We start from the raw sequence: 22,588 nt of genomic DNA, 5'->3' as shown, positions 1-22,588 counted from the left end.
TAGGTGAATACCTTGAAGGGTGTAGTTTCCAAAATGGGGTCACTTCTGGGGGGTTTCCACTGTTTTGGTCCCACAGGGGCTTTGCAAATGCGACATAGCGACCAGAAACCACTCCAGCAAAACCTGCACTCCAAAAGCAAAATGGCGCTCCTTCCTTTCTGAGCCCTGCCGTGTGCCCAAAAAGCAGTTTATGACCACATATAGGGTATTGCCGTATTCGGGAGAAATTGCTTTACAAATATAGGGGTGCTTTTTCTCCTTTATTTTTTGAGACAATTAAAAATTTTGAGCTAAAGTTACGTCTTATTGGAAAAAACATTTATTTTTATTTTCACTGCCCAATTCAATTAAAATCTATGAAATACCTGTGGGGTCAAAATGCTCACTACACCCCTAGGTTAGGGGTGTAGTTTCCAAAATGGAGTCCCTTTTTGGTAGTTTCCACTGTACTGGTACCATAGGGGCTTTGCAAAAGCGACATGGTGTCAGGAAACCAATCCAGCAAAATCTGCTCTTCAAAACCCAAATGGCGCTCCTTCTCTTCTGATCCTTGCCGTGTGCCCAAACAGCAGTTTATGACCACATATGGGGTATTTCCGTACTCCAGAGACGTTGCTTTACAAATGTTGGGGTTCTTTTTTTTTCCTTTATTTGTTGCGAAAATAAAAAATGTTGCCTCTTAGTAAATGTGTCGCACTTTACTCCAATTTTTCTTTCTATAAATAGCCCCAAAGTCTGAGAGGAGAGAGGAATCATGGGAACTGTAGTCCTTTACATAGTAAACACCCAAAAAAATCCCTGACAGCATCAAAACGGAGATACTGTACAGAGCTGGGTAGCAATGAAAATGATAAATAACTACTTCAGATCTTGAGACATTAATTCGCTTTATTTTTAGAAGCTTGGAAAACCCCTTTGAGGACTTGTCATTTTAGCCTCACTTCATTCCAAGACCTATAACTCTTTATTTTCACTGCGTGAGGTCTTGTCTCTTGCGCTTGGGGGTGAATTATTTTTCTTTGTAGCATTTTTTTTTTTGGTACAAAACATTTAGCAGTTAATATGAATTAATATTAATCAGCGTGCAAAAAAAATTCTATTTTATTTTCTTTAATTCCCTTAGCTATGTAATAAAACTATATATATATAAAACTATATATATATTAAAAAAAAATTTAAATCTATTTGTTTAAGAAATTATTCTTATGTTTTCTGCTATACACATGCACAGTACAAATCTAGTGTGCAGAGACTCCGTGCCATTCTGCCATTGCTTTTGTAGAGGCAGCACGTGACAGGCTGCAGGGCGGTGCAGCATTTTTAGGTTTGCAAACGCAATAGGGTTTTATCTAAATGCCTGCAAGTTCCTGACCCCCCATTAACCCCTATTATTCAGGCTGAGACACTATGTGAGAGTGACACGTAAAGTGGTACCCAGAGAGTGAAGTGCCCTCTAGAGGAGGCTCGTCACTGCTGCAGGTAGTTAGTTGCCAGGGATACCGAGCGTCAAGACGGAACAGTCCGCATCACTTCCTGTAGTTGGTAGACGTGCTGATGACGTCACGTATATACGGCGTTATACCGGAGCAGATGAGCGGGACACAGAGGATGGTAACAGAGGCGTAGCGGTTGTGAGTGGGTCCTGAAGCCAGGAGTGCCCCATCGCACCAAGTCTGTTAACAGTTACTGTGGTAATTGGGGCCGTTACTACAGTAACATCTCTATATACTGTCCCTCCTCGCTGCTGAGACGGGTCCTCTACGGGCGCAGCGCACATAGTGTTTTGACGCTGAACGGCGTCACGATTCAAAGCTGCGTCCGCAGAAGACCCGACTCGGGAGCAAGGAGGGTAAGTATATGGATACTGTCTGCTGGGTCCCTGTATCTAAGCCTTTCATCCGTGATACTGGCTGCTGGGGCCCTGTATCTAATCATATGTGTAATACTGTCTGCTGCAGCCATGTATCTAACCCTATCATGTGTAATACTGTCTGCCGGTGCCCTGTATCAAAGCCTGTCGTTTGTAATACTGTGCTGGATCCCTGTATCTAAGCCTATCATCTGTAATACTGTCTTCTGGGGCCATGTATCTAAGCCTATAGTGTAATACTGGGCTGGATCCCTATATCTAAGCCCATCTTGTGTGTTACTGGCTGTTGAGGCCATGTATCTCAATCTATGATGTGGGATACTGTCTGCTAGGGCCCTGCATCTAAGCCTATCATGTGGGATACTGTTGTCTGGGGCCATGTATCTAAGCCTATCATGTGTTTATTTTTTTGGCCAAGTGTAAACATCTTTTAACACCCTAGCAATGCCCCTGCCGGCTGGTGCTGCATCGATGGGTATCAAGAAATGCCGCAGAAAGTAAGGCCCCATGCACACGACAGCAAAAAACCTCAGTTTTTGCGGACCGCAATTGCGGTCCGCAAAAACGGAGCCATTCACTTTCATTGAACACTGACACCTTTCCGTAGCACTACGGAAGGGTGTCAGTGCCGTGGAAATGTTCCGGGGATTATGGAACATGTCCGTTCTTTCGCATTTTGCGGGCCGTGCTCCCATACTTTGTATAGGAGCACGGCCCGAAAATGCGGCTGTCAGTCAGCGGCCGGCCGTGCCCGCAATCGCGGGCCGTGATTGCGGTCACGGTCGTGTGCATGGGGCCTTACATGCAAGCTGTGAAGAGAAGTTTTGGTGGTGGGTGGGGAACGTTTGCATCAGGGCTCGTAAGCCTTTTGCTGTGCCCTGGCTGTATAGCGGGAAGCCAGCGGACTATGTACTGCTGCGCCATAGACCGGAATACCTGACTGAGGCCTATGATAGTACGCGGCTTCTGCTGCTCAGTGAGTCTATGGGCTTCTGCCTTTGTGATCAAATCTTTCTAGGTTTGCTTCTCACCCGGGGACCTGTCCTGCAGTAATATTCATAGTGACAAAGATCGTCAGATCGGGGCAGATGGGCTCATGCCGTTTTACTCGTTTTGTATTAGAAAGAATTCTGTTTATTCAAAGCTCCATGGGGCTCATTTATGATGACTGGCGTAGTGTATGCTGTGGACAGGGCAGCTACTAAACAGTGGCTTTGTCCATTGCCACAGAAAGCTGTACGCAAAGCTTCTATTCACATTAGTGCTGCACTCTACAATCTGACTGGATGTTTTTGAAGACCGCAATTTTGTAGTCTGCAGTTCTATTCTTGCCGTCATAAATACTGCAACCTGTACAGGAATCTGATAGACCTCATTATATCTCAATGGAAATGGATCCATCGTACCGGTCACGGGGCTGTTAAAAAACGGAAGTAATGACCGTAGTATAAACCGAGCCCTAGGGTGGATACACACATCGCACACTTGTGGAACCTGGGTTGTGGATCCCGCAACTGAAATTCCTCAACAAAGTTCAGTACAATGTTAGCGAATGGGGGTTTTAACAAACACACAGCATAAAAAATCTGCTACGGATTGTAGGCTTGCTGCGGAGTTGCCATCGGTCGCAGAAATACTGCTGGTTTTCACTGCAGATTTCACTCATTGCAACACAAGGAATGTAAATCTCCAGCTGACCTCCACACCAAAATCGACACGGAAATACATACGTATTTCTCTACAGATTTTTTTAGGCCGGTTCCACGGTGTGATTTGTACGCCATGTGTGAATCCGTTGCACAGGGAGGCCTTTCTTCACTTCTGACAGCAACATGTAGGGGCTTCATAAATAAAGCATTTGTGATTTTTGAATAAGGCGCACCCTTGCTACTACTGACAAATGACTGCGTGCCTCCCCCTCTGCAGTATTATTACATGACTTTAATAAGCACAATATAATGCTACATTTCTCCTGCAGCTTCCCTCTATGTTTAGAGCTGACTTTGGGGGTTCCAGCAGCAAGTTCCCCGGCGATCAGTACACCATATAGAGGGAGTTGCCTCGAGAAGCCAGTCTACATAACCGTGAGTAAAGAAGCTGGAACAGTGCCTCTGTTAAATTTGTATGGAACCAGTCTGGGTCCTTAATTGAAATGTCAGTAATAACATGGAATTATTTATGATAAAACAATTCTACAATATTATATGTAAAATTTTAGAAGATTGAGTTTTATGCTTCGTTCACATCTGCATCAGGGCTCTGTTCCGTCGGAGCTTTCCGTCAGAATGGAGCCCTGACTGACACAAACGGAAACCATAGGTTTCCATCACCATTGATTTCAATGGTGACGGATCCGGTGCCAATGGTTTCCGTTTGTCTCCGTTGTGCAAGGGTTCCGTCGTTTTGATGGAATCAATAGCGTACTCATTGAAATCAATGGTGATGGAAACAGAAACCTATGGTTTCCGTTTCTGCCAGTCAGGGCTCCGTTCTGACGGAACGTTGGAACGGAGCCCTGACGCAGATGTGAACGAAGCCTTAGTCATGATACAGGAATTATTTCCTAAGGAAAGCTTCTATATCTGCAGGAGTTTAAAGCAGATTTGTCTTAACACAATGCTGCTCTGTTTAAGGGCAGCATAGTATGGGAACAGGTCTACCCTCCTATTAGCCCAAATGACACAAAACATTATTGTACCGTTTGGCTAATAAGGCCCAATAAATAATATGGAGTACTCCTAGTAATGAGTCCGTTGTATTTATAAAGGGTGTATAGAATAAACCCAAAAGCACTCCAAGGACACTCGACTGTATTGATTTTCAAGGAAGAATTATTTATTTTCATTCATTCCAAATGGTATTTTACAGAACAGAATTTATTTAATGCAAGCGATAGGCGTTTATAACGTTTCGGCCCAACCAAGGCCTTTCTCACAATCGCTGCATGAAGTTTTGGAGGAGTATAATGGTGTATCGAGCGTCTGGCAGATGCCGATACACCATTATACTCCTCCAAAAAAAATGTAAATAGCTACATGTAATTGGTGTCACCGCGATCCGAACTATAAAACCATTACGTTATTTAAGCCCCGTTGAACGCCATAAAGAATAAAATTTAAAAACCATGCCAGAATTTACGTTTTCTGTTCCTCCCGCCTTCCAAAAAATACCATAAAAAGCGTACCCCAAAATGGTACCACTAACAATAAATATGTGGATATTGACGTCAGGCGTTTTCTTAGGGCCAGAGTCCCGGGGATGTGCATGTACTAGCGCTTTTCCCGGAGACCTGGGCCGAGCGTTAGCAGGTGCTCTATCTGGGGATTCCGCTCCTGCAGTGAGACCCTGACATCACTGACCAAATGTGGACAGTGACGTTAGGGGCTTCTTAATACCAGAATCCCTGGCCAGAGCAACGGCAACATTCTGGCCAGCGATTCTGCTCCTGGAGGGAGCCCTTGACGTCACTGTCTATATATGGACCGTGACATCAGGAGCTTTCGCAGGGCACTGCTAGGGGATTCGAACAATGCTCCTGACATCACTGTCCATATATGGACTGTGATGTCTGGAGCTTCCTCCGTGTAGGAGTCCCCAGCAGACTGCTAGTAGATACTCTGCCCCTGTACTCCGGCCCTGGGAAAGCTGATGTCACTGTCCATATATGAATAAGTAACTTCAAGAGTTTTCCCAGGGCCAGTCCCCAGGCAACATATCCCACTGTATGTCATACTGTCGCATACGTTTTGGCCTTTCGTCGGAGGTATACAGCAGAAGTCTTACCAACGTATACCTCCAACTGAAGACCTAAATGTGGCCTAAGGGTTTTTTCGAGATGGATGATTTTATTAGAACATGTAAATAACGCTTTTACTAACCATTTGACTTGTGCACGCTTGTTCTTGAAATTACTGACTCCTCTGTAGCGCCACAAACTGTAGCTAGCGCGGTGGGGCTGTAATTTCAACAGTAAACCCCTGCTATTGGTGAATGATCGTGCGCGCTCACGCTGGAGTGGATTAGAAGGAGAGCATTTTGCATACTTGATGAATGCCCCCAGCTCCAGAGCGAACAGAGATTCTCGTGGGAAAAGAAAAAAGGGTAGAAAATGGGTCAAAAAGGCTGAATTGAGAAAAAAATGCTTATATAAGGTAGGGGCAATAGGAGGCAACGTTTCCTAAATTTTTAAATGAAAACTCAGGTATGCTTTAAAGGGAATGTGTTGCCAGAAAAACATGTTGTTTTTTTTTAAATTAAACATTTAGTGTGTGGGTGATTAAACATTGTTCAAATTTTTTTTATTTTTTTCACGAGTCAGGAAATATTATAAATTAATTCTAATTTATAATACTACCCATTTTTGGTCACTAGATGGAGCTATTCCCAAAATTGCAGCATTGCAACATTGGGTTAAAAGCCCTCGCTCTAGTGAGCTCTCAGCATCCCCCCCTCCTTTATCCTGGCTAGTGCCGGGATAAACGAGGGGTTTGAACGGTGTAACCTCCTACACTGTGTGTCGCCATTTTTTGAGCTAACACACAGTGTAGTAGGTTTACATACAGTAGTAAACACACACAAACACGAACATACATTGAAATCTCTTACCTGCTCCTGCCGCCGCGGCTCCCTCCGGCCCGTCCGCTCCGTTTGCTGCCGCTGGTCCAAGTGCACAAATCCGGAAGCCGCGACCGGAAGTAGTAATATTACTGTCCGGCCGCGACTTCCGGTCCACAGGAAAATGGCGCCGGACGGCGCCAATTTCGAATTGGACTGTGTGGGAGCGGCGCATGCGCAGTTCCCACACAGACGCCGTACACTGAAGTCAATGGGACGGGAGCCGTTCGCAGTCCCTATGGGACTGTGGCTGCCGTATTCCATGTCTGTATGTGTCGTTAATCGACACAGACAGAAATGGAACAAAAAATGGCAGCCCCCATAGGGAAGAAAAAGTGTAAAAATAAGAAAAAGTAAAACACAAACACACAAATGAATATAAACGTTTTTAATAAAGCACTAACATCTTTAACATATAAAAAAATAATTTGTGATGACACTGTTCCTTTAAAGCATGCCTGTTGTTTTAGGTGACTTTTTAGAATAAGATGTCGTGTGTGTACTTGAAGAATAACGCTATTTCTGGGCATTATATGACGTTATTCACCAGTTTTCTCTTTGTATGCTTTATCTCTAATTGTCGGTTTTGCCTGTGCTCCGGTTCAGAGGAGGTGGAGACTAGCTGCTATGATGTCTCCCATTCACTGCACACAGAGAATATCCTGCTCTCCTATTTCTCTGTATCACACCCTCAAGAGCAGCAGCAGCAGCAGCAGCATTGAGGACATTATGCAGGAGTTATGAGTAGTGTAGCTGTGAATCCATTACTGGCGTGAGACCGTAAAACACTTACTAAAAGTTGTGTTTCTGCCTGTCTCATTCCAGCAGCTCCCTCCCATCTCCAAAGACTTACAGTGAAGGAAATAAGTATTTGATCCCTTGCTGATTTTGTAAGTTTGCCCACTGTCAAAGACATGAACAGTCCAGAATTTTTAGGCTAGGTTAATTTTACCAGTGAGAGATAGATTATATTTAAAAAAAAACAGAAAATCACATTGTCAAAATTATATATATTTATTTGCATTTTGCACAGAGAAATAAGTATTTGATCCCTTTGGCAAACAAGACTTAATACTTGGTGGCAAAACCCTTGTTGGCAAGCACAGCAGTCAGACGTTTTTTGTAGTTGATGATGAGGTTTGCACACATGTTAGATGGAATTTTGGCCCACTCCTCTTTGCAGATCATCTGTAAATCATTAAGATTTCGAGGCTGTCGCTTGGCAACTCGGATCTTCAGCTCCCTCCATAAGTTTTCGATGGGATTAAGGTCTGGAGACTGGCTAGGCCACTCCATGACCTTAATGTGCTTCTTTTTGAGCCACTCCTTTGTTGACTTGGCTGTATGTTTCGGGTCATTGTCGTGCTGGAAGACCCAGCCACGAGCCATTTTTAATGTCCTGGTGGAGGGAAGGAGGTTGTCACTCAGGATTTGACGGTACATGGCTCCATCCATTCTCCCATTGATGCGGTGAAGTAGTCCTGTGCCCTTAGCAGAGAAACACCCCTGAAACATAATGTTTCCACCTCCATGCTTGACAGTGGGGACGGTGTTCTTTGGGTCATAGGCAGCATTTCTCTTCCTCCAAAAACGGCAAGTTGAGTTAATGCCAAAGAGCTCAATTTTAGTCTCATCTGACCACAGCGCCTTCTCCCAATCACTCTCAGAATCATCCAGATGTTCATTTGCAAACTTCAGACGGGCCTGTACATGTGCCTTCTTGAGCAGGGGGACCTTGCGGGCACTGCAGGATTTTAATCCATTATGGCGTAATGTGTTACCAATGGTTTTCTTGGTGACTGTGGTCCCAGCTGCCTTGAGATCATTAACAAGTTCCCCCCGTGTAGTTTTCGGCTGAGCTCTCACCTTCCTCAGGATCAAGGATACCCCACGAGGTGAGATTTTGCATGGAGCCCCAGATCGATGTCGATTGACAGTCATTTTGTATGTCTTCCATTTTCTTACTATTGCACCAACAGTTGTCTCCTTCTCACCCAGCGTCTTACTTATGGTTTTGTAGCCCATTCCAGCCTTGTGCAGGTCTATGATCTTGTCCCTGACATCCTTAGAAAGCTCTTTTGGTCTTGCCCATGTTGTAGAGGTTAGAGTCAGACTGATTCATTGAGTCTGTGGACAGGAGTCTTTTATACAGGTGACCATGTAAGACAGCTGTCTTTAATGCAGGCACCAAGTTGATTTGGAGCGTGTAACTGGTCTGGAGTAGGCTGAACTCTTAATGGTTGGTAGGGGATCAAATACTTATTTCTCTGTGCACAATGCAAATAAATATGTATAATTTTGACTATGTGATTTTCTTTTTTTTTTTTTTTATATATATGTAATCTATCTCTCACTGGTAAAATTAACCTAGCCTAAAAATTCTAGACTGTTCATGTCTTTGACAGTGGGCAAACTTACAAAATCAGCAAGGGATCAAATACTTATTTCCTTCACTGTATATAAGTAACATGTAAGGAGAGGCAAAGAAATGGATCCAGCGCTGTGTCTTTTTGTCTTTTAAAATAGGAAACTTATTTCCAAGTTTTATTAGTTAATGAAAAAATAAAAACGATAGTGATACAGATAGATATTCCCAAAGCAATGGAGAGATTGTGGCAGTGTGAGCGGTGCCTACGCGTTTCTGACGCCTACTGCGTCCTTAGTCATGGCTTCTAATCTATCTCATTGTCAGTCTGAGGATTTATAGCCAGTCTATTTTTAGCAACAGTTAATTGCGTGTCAAAATTGGAGACTCCCGGGGATACCCTGGAACGCAAATCATTTCCTGCTCAACAGGATGACAGTGGGCAGGTAGATATAATCTCACGGGCTCTTTCCTTGAATTGTCAATTCCCTACAGGATTATCACATAAATCCATGGAGATATAACTGTCCGTGTGACAAAAATATACATAATGATTGCGATGTCTGTAGGGGAATGAAATGAACATTGTATGCCTATTTGTTGCCGATCGATTTGAAAAAATGTTTAGCTAATAAAAGACTGAATGAGAATATGTGTAATATAAGAATAAAAAATAGAAAGATTAAAAAATTTATCAATTTGGTAGGAGGGTTTTTTAGGAATACATTTTAATTATATTAATTATGAGAAACATAGTTGATGCCACGTTGCATGCTGAAATCTTGCATGATGTGGCTTGCCACAATCTCTCCATTGCTTTGGGAATATCTATCTGTATCACTATCGTTTTTATTTTTTCATTAACTAATAAAACTTGGAAATAAGTTTCCTATTTTAAAAGACAAAAAGACACAGCGCTGGATCCATTTCTTTGCCTCTCCTTGTATCCATTCGTGTGCCGACACGAGGACCCGTGCGCGATTCCACATATCTACGATAAGGTGAGCTGGAGGAACCCTCCCCAAGATTTCTTCTAAGTAACATGTAGCCTGATCCCTCCATGAGCAGGTAATCTGTTTTCTCTCTCAAGGCAGGGGAGGAGAAGTGGCTCGTAAGTGGAGAAAGTCATTGTTCTCTAATAAGATGAATAACAAAGTTTCTTATATTGTTTTTTTTCTATTGATTTATGCAAAGTTTGTTGAAATGATAGTTGCCATTAAAAGGGTTTGTCTCATGAAGACAACTCCTTTTCATAAAGATGTCTTCGTGCACCCCCAGAGAGCAGCTGTTGTCGCCGTTTTTCTTGCCAGTGGAGGAAAAGCAGGGGGAGGAGGAGAATCTGTGAGCCTTCTCCTGTACTTGTATGACTGTAGATGACCCCAGCGGGAGCGGTAACATGGACTTTCGTTAATGTTATCATCCCCCTTACCATTCGTAGAGCATACTTGCTCTCTTATTGTCAGATATGTTTTTTTTGTTTGTCTCCAGAAAAGGCATGAGAAGAAGACCCCACGACTCGAGCATTTACCAGCGTCTTGATCGCTGCATCAAATAAGTTGCACCAAGCACTCGCACCACACGTACACACCAGCATCAATAAAGTTTCTACTTTTTCCACTGACCCTATCCTGTCCATACCCGATCTTCATGAAAAAAATTTGCTGACTGCTATTCTAGCGATACCTGTTATATACTACAGTCAACATGATAATGATTATCACTGGAGAAGAATCTCTAGTACATTTCTGATGGTTTGATTTTTAGTCAGTCCGAAAACACGTTTTCACCCTCTTACGATCACCATAAAGGATAATTTCCAACTAATGAAAAAAATATATATCGTATTAGTTAACGCATTCGATTAGGCTTAGGGATCTGCAAGTATTGATTAGTGTTAGGCTATAGTCCATTTGCGCTTTTTTTCCGGCGATTTTCACAGAATCTCTTCTAAATGGTGGGATTTTAACACAATTTTATAAAAAATTGCAGGAAAAAACTTTTCCACGTGACTTACGGTATGGCCTTAGACTTTGTATAGGGGGATGGAAAAATATAAACCTATATAATCCCCGATTTGATTTGCATTTAAAACTCTGGACCATTTCTGCAGTTTTGGCGTTTCTTAAACATTTGCACCTGTACAGTTTTGTTTGCTTAAAGCCTCATGCCCACTTCAGTCTTTTTCTTCAGGGTGCTAGCCGTTTTTCTGACGGCTAGCACCCTGACCCATTCATTTCAATGGGGCTATGCACACTTCACTTTTTTTGACGGTCCCGTTGCTCTGTTCCGATCCAAAGTAGAGCATGTCCTACTTTTTTCCGAGATTCCGTGACCGTGAGGCCCATGCAAGTCAATGGGGCCGTCAAAAAAACTGAAGGCACACGGAAGGCATCCGTGTGCCGCCCGTGTGTAACGGAGCCATTGCCTAGCAACGGCCGGGCGGGCAGAAGTACATAACAGAAATATTACACTAATCGGCAGCCACTTGTCTCTATCAATCACTGATAGGGAAAAGAGGCTGCAGATTAAAAATAAAATAAAAAGCAGTTCATACGTACCCGGTCGTTGTCTTGGTGACGAGTCCCTCTTCTTCCTCCAGTCCGACCTTCCTGTATGACGCGGCAGCCTGTGATTGGCTGCAGAGGCGGTCACGTGGGATGAAGCGTCCTCCCTGGTGGCCGGCCTTCTGATGTCATCCTTTCGTGCCTGACCGCCACTACAGCCTGTGATTGGCTGCAGCGGTGACATAGGATGAAACGTTATCCCTGGAGGCCGGACAGGAGGAAAGTAAGTATGAACTTATTTTTTAATTTTTTATTTCATTAAAATTGTATTTTCTGAGCGCCGCGCATGGTACTGTCCAGGGTGCTGAAAGAGTTACCGCCGATCAGTGCAGCCCATTAACTCTTTCAGCACCCTGTACAGTGACTAGCGCTGAAAAACCATGCTCTTTCAGCACCCTGGACAGTACCATGCTCGGCACTCGGAAACGGAAACACGGAGTGCACACGGATCAGTCAAAAACGGCCGTGAAAATGGTGTTGGAAGTGTGCACGAGGCCTAAGGAGTTTGCTTGGGTATGCAGTTTAGTTGCAAAGTTGAATTTTCATGCAAATTTAGCTGAGAATCGATGATGCAAAGTTGTATGAAGTTAGTTGTGTATAGAAATTATTCAATTATATTTCAATAAACCGTACGCTGTGCGTTCTAAGAACCATATTTTGGTACTATAGTAGCTATAATTTTTTTTACTTTTTTTTTTTGTAACACTTTTGTGGTAGGGTTCTCTCGATACCAGAATTTGAACTTTGATACTTAGAGTAATATTGCGATACTTGATACCAAAAAGTTACTTTGCCAACAATAAAAATCCCACAAAAATGTCCTGTTTTCTGATGTGAGGCACATGGTGTTATCAATTTTGAACCTCGCATTAATTGTAATTAACCCTATCATGTCCCTCACACATTAACCCAATGTTGCCATTATGACTGAGCAAAGGTACTTGATGGGATCACTTACTATAATTATAATGGGCAACATTGTGTTAATCTGTGAGGGAGATGAGGTTAATTAATGTTAGGCCTTATTCACATGGCTGTGTTTGGTCCGTAATATACGTACCGTATGTGGCCTGCATTTCCTTGACCGAACACAGTTCAGAAAGCCGGGCTCCTAGCACCAGATATCTATAATGCTAGGATCCCCTGTGTCCTCGTGGGAATACTGTACTGTAATCAAGGGACGCAGCGACTCCTAGCATCATAGATAACTGATGCTAGGATCCTGGCTTTCTGAACTGTGTTCGGTCAAGGAAATGCGGACGACATACGACTCGTAAATAACGTATCAAACACAGCCATGTGAATAAGGCCTAATAGTAATTAATCACCATCATTTCCCTCACGGATTAACCCAATGTAGCCCATTATAGTAGGAGATCCCATCAAGTACGTCGCACAGTCCTAATGGACAACATTGGGTTAATGTGTGAGGTACATGATGGGGTTGATTACTATTATTGTGAAGCACATACAGGTACTAAATTCATAACACCATGTGCCTCACATTAATAATAAATTCATCATTTCCCTCACATAATGGCAACATTGGGGTTAATGTGGGCAACTTTAACCCCAATGTTCCTCAACTCACTAGTGGCACAAGTGACACAGCCACGTCATCAGGAACCCTCTGCCACTCGCAAAATTCCCCTCACTCTCCCTTCTCAAATACTCAGATTATCATTGGTGGCAGTAGAGAAAGGCGGGAGAAGCGTTCCTCCCTCCTAATGTTACGCGGCCAGCGCTAATGATGAGTGGGGGCTGTCACTGAAGGAAGAGAACATTGCGGGCGCTGTACAGTGCGCGCACGCCATGTTCTCCATTTATCACAATACTAAGCTGCGCAGCCGCATGGCTTCGTATCAAAATACATAAATTGACGATTAAGAACTGTTTTCCTCTGCACAGCATCGAAATGGGCTTGACATTTCAATGCATTGTGCCTCCCTAATTTGTGGGTGATGGTCAAATATTGCATGGCCTCTGTTTCAGCGTTTTTCAGAGCACAAGCTCTTGTTGATGTAGATGCTAGTGGTATATATGAACTTTGCCGTGGCAGCGAAAGGTTTTAATCCCATGTTTATTCAGGAGCTTTGGAGCTCTGTATCAGAAAACACAACTCTGTCCGCTATGAAGATAAATATATATGAGCGGTATTCCCAGAATAGACATTTATAATCTATCTACAGAATAGGTGATAAGTGCCTATTTGCTAGGGGCCCCACCACTAGGACTACCACTGATCACTAGAATCCAAAGACCCCCGTTCCCTTTCACTGCAAGAACGAAGTAACGAGAGCCTTGAATAGAGCGGTGGACGATCATGCGCGGTGCTGCTCCAGAGTATAGTGCTCTGGCTGTTTTTGATAATGCCATAGACATTGAATAGAGGGGGGTGGGAATGCAGTGAGGAAGAATAAGGGGCTCAAAACACCAGTTCTAGTTTTTGAATTAATTTATTTATTTTTGGTCTTAGATCAAAGATTTGCACTCCTAGAAGTTGAACTTGCCCTGGATATCTGGGTGAGCCTAGTTATGCAGCAATTTCTGCATTTATGATAACATGAATAACTATCTGTATAAAAGTCATCACCTACAGAACCACGCAAAATCTTCACTTGTGAGAGATTAAAGCACACCTCAAAAAAATGAAAACTTGACAGGGCCCCTAAATATTTTATGGTAACTGAACTAGACTTGCCCTCAGTTTAAGGTACAAAAAGAGTAATTCTCTCTGGAGGGCCCAGCACATCTGTGCATTACATGGACAGAAGTTTTGGTTTCAATGAGAACTATATAATGCTTCATTTCAGGGGAATTGAATACTTGCTGCCCACAGATTACAGCTGCTTGCTGGGGGTCCTAGTAGTGAGAAACCCTGTTAAAGGCTCATTTTAGGGACGCCTTCCCACAAAAAAAGGACTGTCCAAAGCAGAAAGACCCTTTAACAAACATAAGTAGCAGCTTTATTGTTTGTATAGGTTTTCATAATTTTCCTTTAACCGTAATGTAATTGTCTGTTGTGGCAGTTTACTCAAAGAAGTAGTTCATATACACAGGAAGATTGGCAATGGCTGAACTATCATTTCAGATTTTTGATAGTGACCTGGTTTGCTTATTTTATCTTTACCAAGCTTTTGGGGGAGATTAAGCAGTGCAAAATGCTATTTTCTATCATAGTTGTATTAAAAAAATACCGTATATGTCGGCGTATAAGACGACTGGGCGTATAAGACGACCCCCAACTTTTACCCTTAAAATATAGAATTTAAGATATACTCACCATTTCGTGCAGGAGCGCTTCACTATGGCCATCGGCGGCAGGACCCAGGACTCTGTCTCTTTGAACTCGCGCATGCGCAGATAGGCTGCTTCATCGCGCGAGATCTGAGAGGCAGGGAATGAGAGGAAAGGGCGGGCCAGAGCATCTTACAGAGATGTTCCCTGGCGGCTAATACCGGCTTCCCTCAGATCCGTGGCGGATTCCGTGCATCCCGGGAGCCTGTGTACCGGACTGCAGGCTCACAAGGTAACACACAACCTGTGTGTAGACAATATGTAGACTAGGGATGTCACGATACCAGAATTTGGACTTCGATACCGATACTTCGTTTAGTATTGCGATTTCGATACCAATTTCGATACTTTTGCCAACAGTAATAAAAAAAAAATTCTTCCGTTTTCTGATGTGAGGCGCGACGTGTGATGAATTTTGAACGCGCCTCACATTAATAGTAATTAATCCCATCATGTTTCTCAGTCATATTGGGTTAATGTGCGAGGTACATGATGGGGTTAATTACTATTAATGTGAGGAACATGGAGGGTAAATTCATCGCACCTCATGCCTCACATTAATAAGTGAATGAAAGCCGTGTTTATTTCATTTTTTTATTTTAATGTTTATTGTAAAAAAGGTGAAGGTGTATTTTTTTTAAAATTTAACAATACTTTGTTTTTACTTTATTTTTAAACTTTAATGTACTGACATATATCAGATATGTGCCAGTACATTAACCTGTGGACGGATAATACACAGGCAGTTGTTAGGACATACTTGGGTATGTCCTAACAACATGAAATATGGTAAGACAGCCCTGGGGTCCGTCAATAGACCCTGGGCTGTCTGCCCATATATGGTATGGCCCTCAATCGCGTCACAGGAATTCCCTGTGACGCGATCCAGGGGCATCCCCCCTTCTCACTTTCCCCTGAATGCTGCAGTCAGCTGTGATCGCAGCATTCAGGGGAATAACGGCGGAGATGAGAGGTTTCTCTGATCTCCGCCGTTATAGAGCGGGGCTGCGGCTGTGTAATACAGCCATTGCCCCACTCCTGACAGGAAGTGCGCGCGCGGTCAGCATGAGGTGATGCGGCCGGCGCTGCACTAATGAGCGGCAGTTCAGGCACTGAAGACACAACATGGGGGTGTTTTGTAGCGCGCCCGCCATGTTCTGTCTCCAGTGCCGCCGCTCATTAGTGCAGCGCTGGCCGCATTGCATCATCCTGACCCCGCGAACTTATCATGACTCAGGAGCGGGGCTGTGGCTGAATTACACAGCCGCAGCCGCGCTCCCATACATTCATGTGTCACTATACTGAGCCGTGCGGCTGCAACGTGCATCCCTAATGTAGACAATATCCGGCATATAAGACGACCCCACACTTTTGACATTTTTTTAAGGGTGTAAAAAGTCGTCTTGTACGCCGATATATACGGTATGTTTAATTTTTACAATAATTTTTCATGTGTTTCACTGAAGCACGCTACCATTTATGTTTTGGCCACGAGGTTGAGTACTTTCATTTGCATAAAGTGGAGCCGACTTATTAAAGTTTTCCACCTGCAGAACTCAGGGATTGATATATCTTCCGCACTGTATTTTAATTTTGCTTGAAGTGCACTATGTATATTCCTTATTTTCTTAATGTTTATTTTTAACAGTTCATCTGAATATTTAGATGGCCGACTCTAGGATGTCTTTACAACCAGCATCGCAATCTGTAACCCTCATTGAGAAGAGGCATTATAACAAAGCACTCCGGGATTTACTAAGGAGGATTCGTGATTCCAATAGGTAAACCAAATAAATATTTGTCTTACCAGGTTTTCTATGGCAACAACTTATACTTATGACATTTACCAACTCCTGTGTAATTTGGGTGGTGCTCTTTTGGGCCCAATGCACACGACTGTAAAAAATCTCTGTAATTGCGGACCCATTCAGTTCTGTTGGCCACGGACACCTTTCCGTATCGCTTTCCGTATAGCCGTGAAAGCAAACGCGGGCCATGATTATGGTCATGGCAATGTGCATGAGGCTTTACCTGTACTTTCCATAAACTAAATCACTTAGTCACATTTTAAATGCATTAAAGATAATCTGGCAGCATGCAGCAACCACTGGGGAGAGCTTACTGCTTATGATGTATACATTAAACTCAGTAGTAAAACAATATCCAGTCGGCAGGTCAATGCTGCAACCAGAATTGTATTATTTATGCTAGTCTACTAGTCCTTCTCAATGAATTAGATCATCAAAAAGTTAATTTATTTCAATAATTCAATTCAAAAAGTGAAACTCCTATATTATATAGATTCCTTACACACAGTGATCTATTTCCAGCCTTTTTTTTTCTTTTAATGTTGATGATTATGGCTAAGGCATTATTCACACAAGCATCTATTACGTCCGTGCGACGCGCGTGGAGATCACGTGCGTCGCACAGACTTATTTAAGTCAATGGGGCCGTTCTGACCGGTCGTGATTTTCACGCAGCGTATGTCCGCTGCGTAAAACTCCCGACATGTCCTATACTTGCCCATGTTTCGCGCAGCACGCACCCATTAAAGTCAATGGGTGCATGCAAATCGCGCTCGGAACACGGAAGCACTCCCGGGTGCCGCGCGTGATTCGCTCAACAGTATTAAAAAAAAAAAATGAAAAACCGAAAAGCACCTCCTGCTTTTATGTTTGTAAACATAAAAACAGAGTGTCATAATGAAGCCGGCTGCGCGAAAATCACGCTGCCACGCACCATATACAGATGCTACACTGAGCTTTTGCGCATGCAAAATGGATACGTTCGTGTGAATAAGGCCTAACAGTTAATAAAAAACCCAAATTTAGTCTCCGAAAATTTGAATATTGGTTAAAACTTCAAGATTGTAGCCTTATGGTGTCACACTAATCAGCTAATCAACACAAAACACCTGCAAAGGTTTCCTAAGCCTTTATATGGTCCAACAGTCTGGTTCAGTAGGCGACACAATCATGGGGAAGACTGCCGACTTGACAGTTGTCCAGAAGACGGTCATTGGCACCCTCCACAAGGAGGGTAAGCCCAAAAGGACATTGCTAAAGAAGCTGGCTATTCATAAAGTGCTGTATCCAAGCATATTAATGGAAAGTTGAGAGGAAGGAAAAAGTGTGGCAGAAAAAGGTGCACAAGCAATAGGGATAACCGCAGCCCTGAAAGGAATATCAAGAAAAGGCCATTCAAGAATCTTGGGGAGATTCACAAGGAGTGGACTGCGGCTGGAGTCAGTGCTTCAAGAGCCGCCACTCACAGACGTATCCTGGACATGGGCTACAACTGTTGCATTCCTTTGGGTCATGAGCGGCTTGACACAATGACGTCAGAAGCGTCTTACCTGGGCTAAGGAGAAAAAGGTCTGGTCTGTTGCTCAGTGATCCAAAGTCCTGTTTTCAGTTGAAAGTAAATTATGCATTTCATTTGGAAATCTCGGTCCCAGAGTCTGGAGGAAGAGTGGAGAGGAGTCAATCCAAGTTGCTTGCGGTCCAGTGTGAAGTTTCCACAGTCAGTGATGGTTTAGGGAGCCATGTCATCTGCTGGTGTTCGTCCTCTGTGAATTATCAAGTGCAGAGTCAGTGCAGTCGTCTACCAGGAAATTTTAGAGCACTTCATTCTACCCTCTGCTGACAAGCTTTATGGAGATACTGATTTCATTTCCAGCAGGACTTGACACCTGCCCACACTGCCAAAAGTACCAATACCTGGTTTAATAACCACAGTATCACTGTGCTTGATTGGCCAGCAAACTCAAGTGACCTAAACCCCATAGAGAATCTATGGGGTATTGTCAAGAGGAAGATGAGATACCAGACCCAACAATGCAGACGAGCTGAAGGCCGCTATCAAAGCAACCTGGGCTTCTATAACACCTCAGCAGTGCCACAGGCTGATCGCCTCCATGCCACACCACATTGATGCAGTAATTCATGCAAAAGGAGCCCCGACTAAGTATTGAGTGCATATACTGTACATACTTTTCAGTAGGCCAACATTTCAGTATTAAAAATCATTTTTGAAATGGGGCTTATATAATCAAATTTTCTGAGAGACTAAATTTAGGGTTTTCATTAACTGTTAGCCATAATCATCAACATTAAAAGACAAAAAAAGTTGGAAATAGATCACACTGTAATGAATCTATATAATGAGTTTTTGAATTTAATTACTGAAATAAATTAACTTTTTGATGATATTCTACTTCATTGAGAAGGACTAGTATATGGGTATAGAGAAATGTGTTTTTATTTGGGGGTACTTTTTTTTTAAAATATATATATATTTTTAAATTGTTTTATTTCTCTTTCACGCCCATGTCACCAGTGAGTAAGTGACTGCCCCCTTCCGGACCGGAAACATGAACCTCTAAGATCACTTAATAAGGTGGATCACCCAAATCTTCCTCAGTCCTTTTTTCTATCCATGAGATGTATTGAGGAACATGTGGTTCCTCTAATGATCGCATACTGGAGCTACATGGTCTCTCTCCCCCCAATGGCTATTCCCCTTGGTATAGGGGTTACCTGCTCAGCATAGGTGTCCATCTGGAGTGCTGATGTAAATCTGGATTTGCCCTCCTTTTTTTTTGTCCCAGTGCGCTGCATCCCTTGCCCAGTGGCTGGACTTTCTGGACATGCCTAGCTCTCTGGAGATCACTGATTGAGTTATTTTCCTGCCATGTGTGGTGGGTCATCCCCGTTGAGCCTGGACCGTAGGTGCAGCTAAGCAGGACGCTCATTTGTACTCTGCGGCAGGCACCGGATATGCCGAACTAATGTTTTGTCGCAGTACTGACATAGGATGTATGTCGGTGCCAAGACTGGGTGTCGCACCGGAAGTGCTGCTGATTAGCATCGGCGCACACCAAGTTAGCCTGGAGGGACCCTGGGAGGTGCCTAATACGGGCCATTAGAATACTCTTTTTAAATGGTTGGGTGCAGCCACTTCTTCCTAGTAAAAGAGTTCTGCAGCATTCTGAACTAAAGGAGTATTCCTTGTCTTCTGCAACTATGCAGAAAGTAGGAAAGACTAATCTGCGAACATTCAAATCCTGGCTACGACGGCAATACAGTACTCCCCTTTTGAGAGATGGAGGGTGTTTTTTTATGATCCTGTTGCATTGTTTGTATTTGTTTTTGGTATCTAGAGAGGCCTCTTGGAAAGCTACTCAGCTAAAAACAAAATGTGACATTTGGTTTCAACTGTATTTTTATTGAAAATTTTCAAAATATACACGACATTAGGACGCATGGGCAGGCCATACAATCCATTTGACATAGCAGTAAATTCGAACAGACAAAACAAGACACCGAGCAGAAGGGGGGAAGGGATAGTCTGAGATCAATCTATGGTCTAATCCTGAGATATCTGTAACCAATACTGATCCCACGGGTCCCACACCACTTTGAACCGGTCGAGCGCTTTGTCAATAGAGGCCGTCATATGCTCCATAGTACGAATTTCCCTAATTCTAGTCAGTAAGTCGATGTGAGAAGGAGGGGTAGTCTGTCTCCATTTCCAAGCTTTCAACGTCTTAGCGGCGGTGAGAAAGTGTCGAAATAGTCGGGCTAGTGGCTTCTCCAAGGACCTAGCAGGGACATTCAGTAAATAATGAAGAGGGTCTAGAGGAATATCTCGCTTTAACACTGCCATCGCCAAATTCCTAACCTCCAGCCAAAACTGTTGGACCAGTGAGCAGTTCCAAAAAATATGGAACAGGTCTCCTCTCTGATCTCTGCATCGCCAACAATCTGAAGGAATACCCGGATTGAAGCTATGCAGAAAGGCAGGGGTATGGTACCAAAACATCAGAATTTTGTATTGATTTTCTTTATATGCAGTGCAGATGGAAGTTTTAGCTGCTTGTGACCAGATAATCTGCCACAACGAGAGAGGGATATGTTTATTCAACAGGATCTCCCATTTTAACATATATCTATGCCCAGGCGGAGGGGAGTCATCCGGGGATAGCAGTATCGCATAAATAGAGGATATAAGCCCTTTGGTGGTAGCATGCCGACACAACATTTCAAAATTTGTAGGTGTAGTGACCCGCGTGGATCCAAAAGTTTGTTGCATGTAATGTCTTACCTGAAGATAGTGGAAAAATGTAGAAGAAGGGATGTTATGATGTCGTTGGAAATATGAAAATGGGTGGAGCTCTAGCGTGTGGGGATCAACCATGTCGACCAGATGGAATACCTCCATTCCCGTCCACAATCGGACTACTCGGGAGGCAGTGCCGCCCGGAAGAGTGGGAGTGTAGAGTACCGAGGTCAAGGGCGGACAACCCGACGCCAAATGAAAGCGTTTTTTTTACAGGTTTCCCACACCTCTCGCTGAAAGTGCATGGGACCCAACAGAGAGGAAGACGGCAATACCAGCGGGTCGCCCCATAACAAAGAGTTTGGGTGAACCGGAGCCATCCATAGCTTCTCTATTTCAGTCCACTTATTTTATGCCCGTAAGGACACCCAACATGGTAAGCGGCGGAGGTGGGCCGCCCAGTAGTATTTCACCACATCAGGGACAGACAACCTTCCTGCAGATCGACCGGACAATAACACCAATTTCGGGATTCTATGTCTACCGGAGTGCCATATGAACCTGAGGATGGAAGACTGCATGGCCCGCAATTCCCTCATATGTACTGCCACTGGCAGGGTCTCAAAGAAGTACAGTAGTTTAAGGAGCAGGGTCATTTTGACCGCAGCTATGCGTCCAAAAAATGACATGGGGAGAGGATCCCACCTGGCCATAAGTCGACGTAGTTCAACAAACAGAGAGGGGAAATTAGCCTTGTATACCGATGTATAAGAGGGAGTGAGCTGGAATCCCAGATAAGTCAGGGAGGTTTCCTTCCAGTTATAAGTGTAGTTATGTTTAAGTAGCGATAGTTCCTGACTAGGGACATTGAGAGGGAGCGCTTCTGTTTTAGATGTATTGGTTTTATACCCTGAGAGCCGCCCATACCGACGGAGAACAGTAGTAAGGGTAGGAAGGAAGATATGAGGTTTAGTGATTGTCAAGAGGACGTTGTAAAGGGAAGTGTCCATATATGTGTATATATATATATATATATATATATATATATATATGTATGTATGTATAAAACCTATAATGTATCATGAGCCAGGGCTGTAACAACAACAGCCCTGGTCATGAATGCGGTTGGAAGCAGAGCAGGACAATTAGCATTGCCCTGCTTTGTTAGGAAACCATGGAGACAAGGGATAGTTATCCTCCAGATGCAGTTGCATATCTCTAATGGACGCCAGCTGAGAGGACACCGAGGATTGTATCACAGAAACATGGCGTCTAGTGGCATCGTGGTCATCTTCCAGGGCCTCCACCCTAGTAGCAATTTGGTGTATATGTTGAGAAACCACTGCCAATTCTGAGCGAAAAGCTTCCTTCACCTCCTGTATCATACTCTTAAAGTCCTCTTTAGTGGGCAATTGTGAAAAGCATTCCCTCCACATAGGAGGCATTTCTGACGGTGGTGAAACAGGATCATCCAGGTCTGAATCTGAGGCATACACAGGGGCCTGAGCATAAAGGGTCAAGGATGGCGTGTCCCCCAGGTCATCTCCCATCCCCGGCTGCTGGATTGTGGACCTTTGGGGTTTAGGTGCCGGCCAAAATTGAAGGGCCGTTTGTGAGGAGGACTGTGGCATTGGTGGATCAAGCGGCCGGAGTACAGGGTCCCCTTGAGGAGAGTGTGCCCCACGTGGCATGGCTGCTGTCGTCCCATTCAGAGGGGATCCAGCTCTCTGCTGATCACAGGACGGGGCCGAGGGCAGTATAGGGGAGCCGGGAGGGTTTATTCTAGCCATCGGGCTGTGCAGCTTACCCTGTGAG

General features: G+C 43.7%; 1 protein-coding gene across 7 annotated transcripts in view; it reads left to right on the top strand.

The window, feature by feature from the left end:
- Positions 1-1,503: 1,503 nt before the first annotated feature.
- The window catches only part of CCDC138 (coiled-coil domain containing 138), a 109,388-nt gene continuing 88,303 nt past the window's right edge, over positions 1,504-22,588 (top strand). Inside the window, exons 1-4 of one of the 7 annotated variants that reach the window (XM_075852659.1) lie at positions 1,504-1,691; positions 3,849-3,954; positions 5,797-6,021; positions 16,359-16,491. In XM_075852659.1, coding sequence (XP_075708774.1) covers positions 16,376-16,491 — 116 coding nt within the window. In that variant the 5' untranslated portion in view covers positions 1,504-1,691; positions 3,849-3,954; positions 5,797-6,021; positions 16,359-16,375. Of the gene's footprint in view, positions 1,692-1,824; positions 1,850-3,848; positions 3,955-5,796; positions 6,022-9,788; positions 9,851-16,358; positions 16,492-22,588 lie in introns of those variants that run through there. The other 6 variants (XM_075852660.1, XM_075852656.1, XM_075852657.1 and 3 more) reach the window with 6 other exon arrangements.

The sequence above is a fragment of the Rhinoderma darwinii genome, chromosome 2 (genome assembly GCF_050947455.1).
Source record: "Rhinoderma darwinii isolate aRhiDar2 chromosome 2, aRhiDar2.hap1, whole genome shotgun sequence".
NCBI lineage: Eukaryota > Metazoa > Chordata > Amphibia > Anura > Rhinodermatidae > Rhinoderma > Rhinoderma darwinii.
This window is presented reverse-complemented; position numbering and strand designations above follow the sequence as displayed.